Consider the following 13,187-nt stretch of genomic DNA (forward strand, 5'->3'; position numbering starts at 1 on the left):
CAAGTCATCTATGTCCTGAAGGGAAGACCTCCCTGATCTGTCTGTGGGATCAAGAGCAGCACTGGACCTACAGGTACAAACCCTGTTTGAGGGACTGTTGCTTCTGCCCTGAGCCAAAGCCTGTCCTGGAGGGAAGCAAGTGGCATGTAACCCTACAGCTGAAGAGCCACAAGCCCAGGAAGGCAGATGCTGGAAAGCCTGCTGCCCATCCCAGACATACTGAGAGCAATACGGGCCATTCTGGACAAACCTGACATGATCACCATTGGACCTATGGGTACCAACCTGTTTGTGAGGACTGCGGCATCTTCTGAGCCAAAGCCTGTCCTGGAGGAAAGCAGGCAGCATGTAACCCCACAGCTGTAGAGCCCAGAATCCCAAGAAGAGAGATGACAGAAAGCCCACTGCTCTGGGAACAAGCCTGATCCTTCAGCTAAAGGTAAGTGCTCAGGGAGGTGGAAAGAGAGACCTGGGATAACAAAACACAAATATCGCCAGCCTGGCAGCAGTTGTACTCACTGGGCTTCACAACCAGGCATGTCCCTGTCCCCAGCGTCAGTTTGTATGTCCCTGTGTTCACACAGTCCTTCACACCCTAGCAAATACCGTGACTCTCAATCCAGCTACTCTACAGCTGATCACCAGGAGATCAGCTCCTTCCCGTCAGCACCAGGCGTTTGAAGCCAGCAATAACTGTAGCCTTAATAAGTAAGCTCTTGGGAATCTCATCTACAGGAGAGATGACAAATGGCATTCTGGTGCAAACAAGAGCATTGTTAATTCAACCTTCCTTCAGCAGACCAAAGGACAACCACCCAGTGCTGTGCTAGACAGAGCCAACAGCAAGCCACCCTAACTGTCACAGGTACGGGTGCCATGGCACAAAGCGTCTATCCCTGAGCAAGTGGGTTCAGCACCCCGGTCTGCTTATGTGAAAGGCAGAGAGCAGGATCTGGCAGGAGTAAGCAGAAGGAGTAAATGCACAGCCTTGTTGAAGCAAACTCTCTGCTGCTAGCGAAGCAGAACAAAAAGCCCCACAGATTGAACGAGTCTCCCTCTGCTTCAGTTACGCCAGCTCGTGATCACAGAACTGTTCCAGCAAGTGGAGCAGGAAAAGGCTTTAAAACTTACTGGGATTTATCCGTAGCTGAATGCCACTTCTGAAGGTGACTTGGTTGCCATAACTAGTCACACAGTGTTTGCCTTCACAACAAAAACCCTCTAAGTCACGTCCACCCTGCACTAGAGTATTCCTTCCAAAGCTGTGCGTTACTGGCTGGGCATTTCTTTGACAACAGTCGCAGCTGGTCACCCCTTTCAGCTCTGACAGAGATGGCCCCTGAGTGCATCCTTGTCCCACGTAGAGAAAACATTCAGGATTATGATCACAACTCCTCACTCAGCCCTAAAAATGTAACCCTAAGAACAGAGATCATAGAATCTTCCCCTGGACCCCTCCTGGACACACTGCACACCTTCAAAAAGTCTTTCTTGGTTCTGGATGCTGCATCTCTCTCTCTCTCTCTCACACACACATACACTCCATCCCTTTGCAGACCAGTTTCTAACATAGCTCAGCTGTTTTTTTTTTTCCAGGTGAGGGATGTGACTTTCCTATCGTCGCTTCTTCAGGCTGGGTTTCTAACTACCAGGTTTCACTTTCAGTTGTGTCCTGCTCCCAAAGGCAACTTTCCAGGTGGACGCTGAAATCACACAGTGACACATCCACTAACAAAAACCACATGCAATTTCTACTCCAGAAAACAGTGCCAGATTTCCCACAGAGATGAAGGGGGAAAACAGATCTTACACTTGTCACATGCCTCTGACTCCAAATAGGCATTTCTAGTCTTTCTAGTCACACTCCGCTGACCTCTCCAGGTGGAAACAATCACGAAACACATCCAGTGGGCAGATGAGAAAAGAGTCACCACCACTGGTGGGGATTGTCAGAGCGTTTTGTGCCTTTCCCAAGGGTGAGTTTTGTGTCACTCTGCCTGTAGTTCATCCAGTAGCCTACAGCTTGAGGGCTTCACAGCAACCACAAACACCAAGGGAGAGCTGTGAAGAGGGAGTGTAACCTCAGGAATGGTGGCACAGGTGGTTTCCCAGTGACTGCCTGGGGACACAAAAGTGCTCCTTTGGGGCACACTGAAATCCACTTGCCTTTCCTCAACACTCCCCAGTACCACCTGAGCACTGAAGCTTATCACATTCTCCCCTTGCAGCTGGATACTCCCTGTCAGGAAACAGAGTGGCCATGAACACCCAGCTGTCTGGAAGCCTTCACAGGGGGAAGCAATGAGCTGTAAGCAGAGAGAGTTTAAGAGCCCTTGCCCCATGCGCTGCGCATTCTCTCTTCCCACGGGGAGCTGCTGCCAGGTCCTTCTTCCTCCCCGAGATTTCAGCCAACAAGCCAGTTAACACAGAGCTACTTACTGGGTTTCACAGAAATTCTGCTTCTATGCCCAAAGGCGAACTTGTCAAGACCTCCTGCTGCAAGTTGCCAGAGCCACAGCCAGCTTTACACCAACCCCACAGCTAGAGGCAAAGAAACACTCACCTGTAGAAGGGGCTGACATTTGTCTTTCCCACCACAGTGTGTGGAAAAAACAGTGAAAGATAAGAGAAATACCTAATTCATGAGATACAACAGTATCCCTCCACACACACCAGACATTGTCAGAGACTGTGATGGGAAGGGAGAGAAGGCATTTCAGGTGTGCAAAGGTAAAACAAACAGATTAATAGAAAAGCACCCCTATTGCAGGAGAGGCATATGTAAAACCAAAGGCGAGCTGCACTCACTGGGTTGGATGGACAGTCTGGTCCCTGAGCCAAAGGTCAGCTTGTTGAAGCCAGACCCATAATCACACAGCATTTCCTTCCATAACAAAAAGCCCAGCAAGCCACTTAGAAGCAGCACCTCTCCCCAAGACTTTGCTCAGCCATGCCTAGGCTACAGAAAACCAAATCCTATCTTCCAGCTGCACCTCTGACTGCTATATTTGGTCCTGAGTTTACTAAAAGTGGGAATGCAGCAAGAGGAGACATCATAATGTGGAAGAGCAGGAAAAGACAACATACTTGGCAGAACATGCAGCTCTGTCCCAGTCCCAAGCTGGAGTTTCTCTGTGTAACTGTTCACACAATGCTACACACCCTAACAAGAACCCAAGGCTCAGCCTGCTCTTCCACTCCCCTCTGGTCTCCTTTTGTGAGGAGTGGGATGAGCCCCTTGGACAGGAGATGCCATTTGCTTGGAAACTGCAATACTGACAGGAGGGAATGGCAAAGCCTCAGAGATGACTTTCCAGGCTGTTTGGAGAATACCAGTCGGTCTTTCATGAGACTCTTCAGGAGAGATTGCCAAAATGTGTTGGTCTTGGTTTGTTATTGAAAATAGAAAAAGCGCACTCTTGTCACTGGTTTCCTTGTTTAGCAACAACATAAGCTTTCCCTGAGAGTTCTGTTTTCCTTTCCTTTCCTGTTTCCTTGCCCTGTGCTGTTGCTGGAGCACAGCCTTAAGACATAATTGTCAGGTGAGATTGCAACATGCAAGCATGAACACACTTAATTTGGCTAGATGGTGACTTTAGTCCCTGAGCCAAAGGTGAACTTGAAGCTGTTGTCACAATAGCAGAGCACTTGACAGAAATGGAGCTGGCAGCACCTCCGTCAGTCAGGGTCTACTGGCAGCCTCTGCACTTACACCCCAGGCAAGTGGGATGCTCACACTAAAGTGAAAACTTACTGCAGTTCTGCAGACTGGGTCAATGGTGGGCAATTCCTTCCGATTCTAGATGTCTGCTCAAATACATTAGGTTCCTTCTTTCATTTTCCTCCCTTTATCCAGGCTGAAAGCAACCTGGAGCACCATGTCCAGAGCACATTTCCCTTAATAGCAGAAGTCCTCCACCTGGAAACACTTCTAAGCAGGAGAGCATCTTGAAATAGCACCTAAGTTTTCCTTCTCTTATGAATGGTGACACGGATATAACATCTACAGGGTACTCTGGTGGACTCTGAAAGACTTTAGACAAAAGACACACAGGAAAGATGCACACACACTGGGCTGGACAGTCTGGTCCCTGAGCTAAATGTCAGTTTGCTGTAGCCAAAATCACATGGCATTTTCTTCCATGACAAAAAGTCGGGCAAGCCATTTTAGAAGCCACTCTCTCCCCAAGACTTTGCCAAGACTTATCTAGGCTAGGAGGGGCAGCAGAAAGGTGACAGTGCTGCCTACTGCAGCTCAAACCCCACTGGGATCCAGTGGAGTAGGACAGCCTGCCCATGGGGCAGCTGGGACATTTGGGAGCAGGCAGGTGACCACTTTCTCCTTCCCAGCCAAACGAAGAGCAAGAACGGTCACTTTGGACAAAGCGGTCACATTCCTGCAGTCCATCACTAGGTATGGTCACACATAAATGACAAAACGTCTTGCCATGCTGCTGCTCTCAACCACACAAAGAATGGCCTCCGATAAAACAGAAAGCATAGGAGCAATGTTGGGCTTACATGGCTTAACAGCGAGTCTCATTCCAGAGCCAAAGACAGGTTTATATGCACCAGCTCCCGTGGTCACACAGCATTTCCCCTCTCAACAAAATCCTTTCTAATCACTTGGCAAAACTGGGCACCCACAGCCCAACTAGACAGTGCCGAATGTCACTCCAAGTCATCTATGTCCTGAAGGGAAGACCTCCCTGATCTGTCTGTGGGATCAAGAGCAGCACTGGACCTACAGGTACAAACCCTGTTTGGGGGGACTGTTGCTTCTGCCCTGAGCCAAAGCCTGTCCTGGAGGGAAGCAAGTGGCATGTAACCCTACAGCTGAAGAGCCACAAGCCCAGGAAGGCAGATGCTGGAAAGCCTGCTGCCTGCTGGGCAGCTTTGCCCCACATGGAAGGAGACCACAAGTAAGTGGTGGCACTTACTAGGCAAAACCTGAAGTCGTGTCCCTTTGCTAAGTGTGAGCTTGCCGTAGTTCACACAGTGGTTTTCACCTGAACAAGAACACAAGCTCGTCCACATCCTTAGAGAGATAGGTACTTGTTCTTGCATGGCCATGGCACAAAATATCTGTACCTGAGCAAATGGATTCAGGAATCCATACTGCTTTTGTGAAAGGAAGGAAGTAGATGACTGACAGAGTTGAATAATTAAGGGTATACCTTAGTAGACATTTCTTCAACTTATACATATCTTTCTTTTTTTATTCAATATTGAGCAGAAAATGGTTTAAAACTTCCTTGGTTTTACCCTTAGTTGCACTCCACTTCCGAAGGTGAATTTGTTTCCATAGCTGTTCACCTGGTATTTGTCTTCAAAACAAAACCCGTTTTTTTTTTCTGCCAGTCACTTATTAGTTCCTGCTTGGCGTTTCTTTTAACTTAGTCTACCCAAGTAAATTCCTTGGCAATTTTAACTTATATTTTCTTTAAAGATATTCTTAGTTGATGGACTTTTTCAGTTTTGACAGAGATGACCCCTGACTGCAAGTTTTGTCCTTCATTCATGTAAGGAAAGGCTACAAGGATTAAAAGCAAAATTCCTCTTTCAGCATTAGATCACCATTAAAAGCAGAGCTCTCCCCCTGGACCTTCCTGCACATATTGCAAATCTTAAAAATGCCTTTCTTGATTCCCCAAAAAACCCACACCCTTCTTGTTCAGATCGCTTTCCAAGACAACCCAGCTTTTTTTGTCAGTGAAAACCTGGATGGAAACCTGTCTGTAGCCAGAAGCAGGAGTAACAGAGCAAAAAGTAAGATGGTGTTCCCAGCAGACACAAGAACTACAGCTTCTGAGAATTAATAATGAGAACAAGGTTCTGTGCAACTGAAAGAAAAGGACAGAGTGTCCCTGCAGGTCTGGGAGATTTCGGAGAGCATGTAGTAGTGAAGAGAAGTAGTGTTTGGGTAGGACTCCCCTCTCCAGGTGTAGAAAGCTGTAACTGAGTGATTCGCTCATTCTTTTTGGAGAAAAAGAGACATCCAGCATACAGTCCATTGGGATGGATGCTCACTCTCTGTCTTCTCATGAGGACAATTAACATTAATAGAGGCTGTTCAGAAAATTATTATTGCAGTCATTACTCCAGAACCTGCATTAAACTGATTTTGAACATTCACAAATGAAATAAAGCATTTAGCTCTCAATGACACATACAGGAGAGTCCAGTCCTCCAAACAGGTATTTAGCTTTAAATTATTTTTTTTTCCCTGAAGCGAGGTCAGCCTTTACCTTCAATTGCCCACAGAAGGAAAGAACAATGCAATTCAAATAGCTGTTTTACAGAAAAGGGAATTAGGCTTTCCTATCCTTATTCCTTCAGGGTTTCTACCTACCTGGTTTCACCATCAGTTGTGTCCCACTTCCAAAGGTGACTTTCCAGTTGGATGCTGAATTCACCCAGTGACACATCTACTAACAAAAACCACACAGAACTTTTGGTCCTGACATGTATATACATTTCTCAAAAGGGGAAAAACAGATGTCACCCTTGTCGCATACCTTTGACTCCAAATTAGCATGTCTTTCTAGTTTTGTGCCTCTGATCTTTTCGTAGAGATGTAGATAGAAACAATTTTGAAATGCATGAAGTAGAAAATCAAGGCCATTACCCTGTCAGCACAATGCAGTTGAAGCTCCTTGGACAGGTTTTAAGTAGAACACTTTTTGCCATATTTAGGAGGACAGGAGAATCTCAGCCTTGCATTTATAATGCAAAACAACTATTTGTTTTAAGATGCACCTGATTTCATAATTAGTTTTGTGCCTCTCCCAAAGGAGAGTCTCCAGGAATAATCAGTTGTCCCACAGTAATAACTCTTTATACAAAAATTGTAAAGGAGAGAAGCCTCAGCCATTAAAAGCCAGAAGATGCTTTAAGACATATCAAAGTGGGATGAAATTTCCACCATGTTTTTAAACAACTAACACAGCTGTTTCTAAAACTTCTTGTGGTCTAAAGAAGGAGTTTAGACAGATCAGCCAGCTAATCAACCTCAGAAGCTGAGCAATGGACCTGACTCATAAGAGAAACAAGCCAAGAACAAATAAATAGAAAGAAGTTCCCAGAGAAAACCAATTTAAGGTCCTAATCTTTCTTCTTTATTCAGTTGGCAATGAACCCAGTAAAGGATCCAAACCTAAGTCCCAGAAGCCAGATTCACCTAATTTTTGAGCAAGCAAAGGTTGTTCATGAACACTAATCTCAAATATATTTCCCTACAGGCTCAATCCTGACTAACATGGTGCTTGCACAAAGCAAAGGTCATTCACCGATTTTAGCAGAACAATAGTCATTCCCATCTGTTCCACTGACATCAACATGACAAGAGAAGTTACAAGCTAATTGTTCAGAATGTGCTCTTCTTCCCAATGACCTCTTTCCTCTTTCTTTCCTATTTTAAAGAAGCTCTTCCCTCTGTATTTTAAGGAGGATCTGACAAAAGCACTCTGTCTTTCCTAACCATGTTGATGAAGAGATACCTACTGGGATTTATCAGCAGCCTGGTTCCTCTTCTGAAGATGAGTCTGGCTGCATTTCCTGAATACACACTGTCAAAAGCTCCATTACAAAAAAAAGCCATGCTCTTCTGCATGTTTCAGGTTTCATGGCAGGGGACTCATCAAAATAAAAATATATGTGCAAAATGCCTGTTAGATATTCCCACAAAATGAAGTCTGGTTTGTGTCTTCTCTGTCTCCTGGCAGTTTTCGTGTCAATACTTTTTAGAGGTCAAGAAAGATGAAGTGCCCTGAACATAAGATGCTTTGGCATAGCCAGGAATAAGCTAAGACCCTCTCTACAGAAATCACACACTTAACACTTTTCAAAGCCATGCCTTGGTGAAGAGAGAGAAACATTACTAGAAGCACTTCATGTCCCAGTCCTGCACAGTTTTGCAGAGGAAGATATAACTGGACAGTCAGAATATCTGTCTCGGATGCCTGGTCCAGTATTTCACAGGAACAGAACTTCTGCAGGCTCTTCTCTTTCTGTTAATGCATATTAAATTGCCTTTTTTTTTTTTTTTTTTTTTTTTTGATAGGGCAGAGACCTCCCAAATCTCTGAAGAGCCAGCTTCTCCCTTTGTTTCTTGCTCATGTAATTCCACACATGGGTTAACCTTGAGGTACCCTCCAAAATGGTTAAATGTGAAAAGCACAAGGAAAATCCATTCGTTTATACTGTCTGTAACTGTTCTTTCTACCATAGAACACTGAAGCTGAAGCAGCTTGAGAAACAAGACAATTCTGTAGCTGGGGGAAAGATTTGTCACAGCTCTCTGGCCCTCCATGCTGATTTACACTTTCCTTTCTTCGTGTGAGTAGGAACATTCCATTGTAATTACTGTAAGAAGGAGCCTTCTCTCACATAACAGCTTCTCTCAATAAGCTATCACTATCAGATCTTGCAAAAAAACCCCTACTTTTTCTTGCTGCTGTCTTTACACTAAATGTTCCAGCCACACTTTCGTTTCAGCCCTAGAAGCAATGCATACAGAAGGAGATTCCCTTCTTTCTTTGTACCTCACTAAGAGTTCAGATCTTACAGGCAGACTAAAATTTATATTTTATATATTTTTATTTTATCTTATGGGAGAGAAAGAAAGAGAACTTGCCCTTGCAGTCAAATAATTAACCATACTCTTAATGAATTTCAGTGATGGGTATGCACATTTCAGCTATTCACTGCATAAACTGTGTGGACCCATATATATTTAAGTGGATGACTTGTTTATGTATGGTTTTTAGAAATGCAATAATGAAGACATCATGAATGCAACCCCACAAAGTCCTCCTTTTTGCACCTCATCAGGGCATAAATCACTCACTCTATTTTGAACAGGATCCAGACAAGTCAAATCTGTACTTGAATTAACCTACACATTGTTGCACCCACTTACTAAGAAAACCTTGGGTTTCCTCTTATAATTTTCTACATATCACTTTACCAGCATCCCACCCCCTCACCTCCAGTATTTTCTGCCCTTTGGAAAACAGAAATGCTTGTCACAGAATTCAGCAGAAACACAATTTCTCACGTATGAATCTAAGGAAAAATCTGACAGGAATACCATTCTGATCACAAATCAAGAATCAGGACTTACTAAGGTTATTTAGCCTGACCCCTACATAGCATAGGCAGGAAAACCAAGTGTAAGATTCCTGCAATATTTGAGATTGTAACAACTGAAGACAAATGACACTCTACAGGTTGGTATTATGGACCAATAACATGAGCTGGGTACATTTCCAAAATAGCTCTGGAAAACTTCAGATGCATTTTGCCTTTAATTCAGACCAAATGAAATTGGCCTTTCAAATGGTATTTTCATGTCCTTCAGTAAATTTGATCAATTTACCCTACTGATTCTAGGCCCCCTGGCCTTTAATCAGCTTCCAGAAGAACATGTTAGGAACTTCGATTTCTTATGTGAAAACATACACTTATTAGAATAAATTGCTTAATACCACTGAGTATTTGTCTTATGATTTAAACTCAGCTTTCAATTTCTTTCCCTCTGCACTTTATCTTGAAAGCCATATAGATCTCCACATCTTGAAGAGTATGAAGAGGCACAGGTAAAAAATGCTGAGTGTCGTTAACCAGACTAAACTTACTTGGTGTCACAACTAACCGTGTCCCCTGTCCAAATATCTGCTTTCTTCCTCCTACATTTGCAATACCTGAGAGTCTTCTACAAAAATCAACTCTGAAGTTTGAACTTAAGAATTTCTTGGCTAAAAACATCCTAGTGAGTCCCAGGCCCTGACCATTAACAAAAAGTTGTGCCTTTCATAGTACAAAATGGAAAAAAAATCCCAGTCATATATAGATAAATACTTTATGGGAAATGCTGTCTGGATTGTTTTTCTTCCTTTTCTCCTCAGATATTTTCTTTAAACTAAAACTGCAAACTGGAAATTTCTTTCCTATTAACGAAAGGTTGTTCTGATTTCTTTCTACTAAGTGAGAAGAAAGTTCATTTTGCTTTACTGATTTCTGTTTCTCAGGTATATCTGCACCTCAACAGCAGCACAAATGACCGTTTTATCATGGGTATTCAATAGACAATGAAGGCAATCAACCTAGTAGAACAAGATAACATTTTAAGTAGCTCGAATATCTGGGCCTAAAAGGGAAGTCCAATAAACTTACAATGGCTTCTTAATTACTTAGCTCGCACAGCCAATGCAGCAGTTTTCAACTTTAGCATTGCTAAAGTCTCAAAATAGGTAGGAAATAAGTAGCTACTTGTCTCATAGCCCCTGAAAAAGTCTGCGGGCTTTATCGGCTATTAGCTTGGAAGTAAAAAACCTGGCCTGAAGGTCTTGAATACAAATTCCTTTATAAAAGTACCTCATTGAACTTGCAAGGGCAGAAAAGAATTTAACACAAACTTGAAGTTAGTCTGTCTGATTTATACTATGACACACTTCTCGGATGAATCTGAATTCATCTGATGAGTCTGTACACCCTCTGGGAGAAGATGTCGATGACCAAAGCACAAAAACATTTCTGCATCTAGCTCTGCTGAGAAACCTGAGTCGCGTTGAATGGACTCTCACTGGATCTAGGATGTGCTGAAACACCATGGTCTGAGATGTGTATTTTTACTGGAAGACTTACTTGGAAGCACAAACAAGTGAGTTCCTGCACAAAAAGTGAACTTTCCATAACCATTAATCACACTGTGACAAGAAGCTCTGTGTAAACCATTACAGGAAGAATTTAACAGATTCCAAATCACAGCTGAATGACAGAGTTAGATATTGCCTTTCCAAAAATATTTAGGAGACAGTATGAAGCAAAATGTCTTGCTGTGCTGATGACTGTATCCACAAAAATTTACTTTTGTTGGTTAAAATTTTGCTGAACCAAATCTTATCACAAATGGCATCAATTAATACATCACTATCTGCATCAGTATATATTTTGGGTCTATAAAAGCAAACAACTTTTACATTTCACTATTTTTTCTATTTAAGATATTTCAGATGAAGCATAGATACAAAAAGAATGAGTATTTAGCACTGCAATGTTTCTCTGCAACAATTATTGTGCTAAAATATTAATTTTAAATTAACAAAAAAGACTTGGAATCATTGCACACCACTGCCCTTGTAACAGTACATTTGTGAAGGCCATGGGGTTGACATAAGAAAAATCAATATTGAAATATTTGTCAGTCTTATGGATACTCACCAGAACAGAAACAAGATTTCCTAAACCTTCAGACAAATTAAATGCTTAAAAAATAAGCATGTGGAAGTGTAATTAGAAAAATTGGGTTGATATGAGAAGCTGAACCTTGGAAATGGAAGTTAAGTTGTTAGTGTTTATATATGAAATTCTTCACTTCTCACTTACTTGGTATTACAATAATCCTTGTTCCTTGTTCAAAGGTTAATTTCCCAAAGCTTCCTGTATTCACACAGCCAGCAAGTACTTTACAAAAAACATCCAGAGAAATATATTTGCCTTCTTAACTCCTCCTCTCCTAGAAGAGAAGTTAGCTAAATGCAATTGGGAGCATTAAATTGTGATAACCATAGTTTATTAGTGAACGAGACTCATAGCTTAACTAAAGATACTACCCTCAGTCTGTTACATATAGTTGTACGTGTAGCTGTTACATATAGTTGTACGTGTAGCTTTCTTTTCTTTCCACTTTAAACTGGAAACTGATTTCTTTCACCAAGGATAACCGTCACTCCATCTTATTGATGCATCTACTTTCAACCACAAAAACATTTACAAGATAATTCTTCACTAGGAAAAAATACTTGGGTTTACCATCAGTTTATTTCCATTCCTGAAGGTGAATTACCAGTTGCAGGAAGAACTCAGAACAATGCATAGGCAGTAACAAAAGCTTTAATGAACTTAGTTTCTACTAGTACCTCATTTTCTGGCAAACATATTGAAAGAGCTAAACACTGACAATCCCTGGCTAAGGCCTCACTGTGATATATAAACCCTTTACTTGCATATTTTTGTTTAGTTTCCCTTGAGTCTGTTTTCCTGAGTTTTCCTTCCCCCACAAGGATGGTTTTAGCTATTTGCTGAGCAAAGTTGATAAATAGATAACATCTTGCCTGACATCAAGGAGACATCAAGGAGACAAAGGTCCAGACATTAAGGAGTCATGTCTGGTACACGACTGATTGTTACAAAAGGTTGCATCAGAAAAGGGGCCCTGGCTTGTGCTCAAGAAGGAGGATTCAACTAGAGGACAGTGTGAGGAAGACTATGAATGCCGGGAACTCATCACCGTAAGACTGCCCTTCTCAGGAAATCTGATGAATATGTATGATTTTTGCGTATATGAACTGATGTGTTTTGCTAAACCGTTGGAGCACTCATGGTGGAACGATTCCTACTGCTGCCCAGCGCTGCAATAAAGAATGCCTGCTTGATAACTCTCTGTTGTTATTGAGTTTTCATCTCGGAATCCTTACCCAGCCGCACCTAGCCTCCCACCTCGGTGAGGAGCGTTAGAAAGCAAGGGGGTTTGGAAACTCCAGAGATATTTGCTCACTGTGAACATTGCCAAAACATGCAGCAGATTGCTTCTACTTCTGTTTAAGGATTTTGTCATATCCAGTCACACAGGCAGGAATAGTCTCATCCAAAGTATTGAGCTACTATAGCTGAGATGAAACCTGCTTATTGTCTGACTTTTGTCAGACATCTGGAAATAAAAGAAAGTAGGTACTTCTAGAAAACACTAATTTCTTACCTGCTCTGAGCAAAGATCCTAGAATCATAGAATCATTAAGTTTGGAATAGACCTCTAAAATCATCAAGTCCAACTGTCAAGCCACCACCACCATGCCCACTAAACCATGTCCCTGAGGACCACATCTATACGTCTTTTTAGAAACCTCCAGGGATGGTGACTCCACCACTTCCCTGGGCAGCCTGTTCCAATGTTTGACTACTCTTTCAGTAAAGAAATTTTTCCTAATGTCCAGTCTAAACCTCCCCTGGTGCAACTTGGGGCCATTTCCTCTTGTCCTATCACTAGTTACTTGGGAGAAGAGACCAACACCCAAGATCGGATTGTCTATCTCAGAACAAAAATCCGTGCATACTGATATTTTCTGAAGACTAAAAAATCTGGTTGCTGAACACCAAGATAAATAATTTTTGGAAGATAAAGACAC

General features: G+C 42.5%; 1 protein-coding gene across 1 annotated transcript in view; it reads right to left on the minus strand.

The window, feature by feature from the left end:
* LOC104344451 (T cell receptor alpha chain MC.7.G5-like) overlaps nt 1–13,187 on the minus strand; it is a 158,231-nt gene that overhangs the window by 31,393 nt on the left and 113,651 nt on the right. Inside the window, exon 3 of the mRNA XM_086478160.1 lies at nt 4,941–4,993. Coding sequence (XP_086334286.1) covers nt 4,941–4,993 — 53 coding nt within the window. The remainder of the gene's footprint in view (nt 1–4,940; nt 4,994–13,187) is intronic.

The sequence above is a fragment of the Leptosomus discolor genome, chromosome 25 (assembly GCF_034619465.1).
Source record: "Leptosomus discolor isolate bLepDis1 chromosome 25, bLepDis1.hap2, whole genome shotgun sequence".
Classification (NCBI taxonomy): Eukaryota; Metazoa; Chordata; class Aves; order Leptosomiformes; family Leptosomidae; genus Leptosomus; species Leptosomus discolor.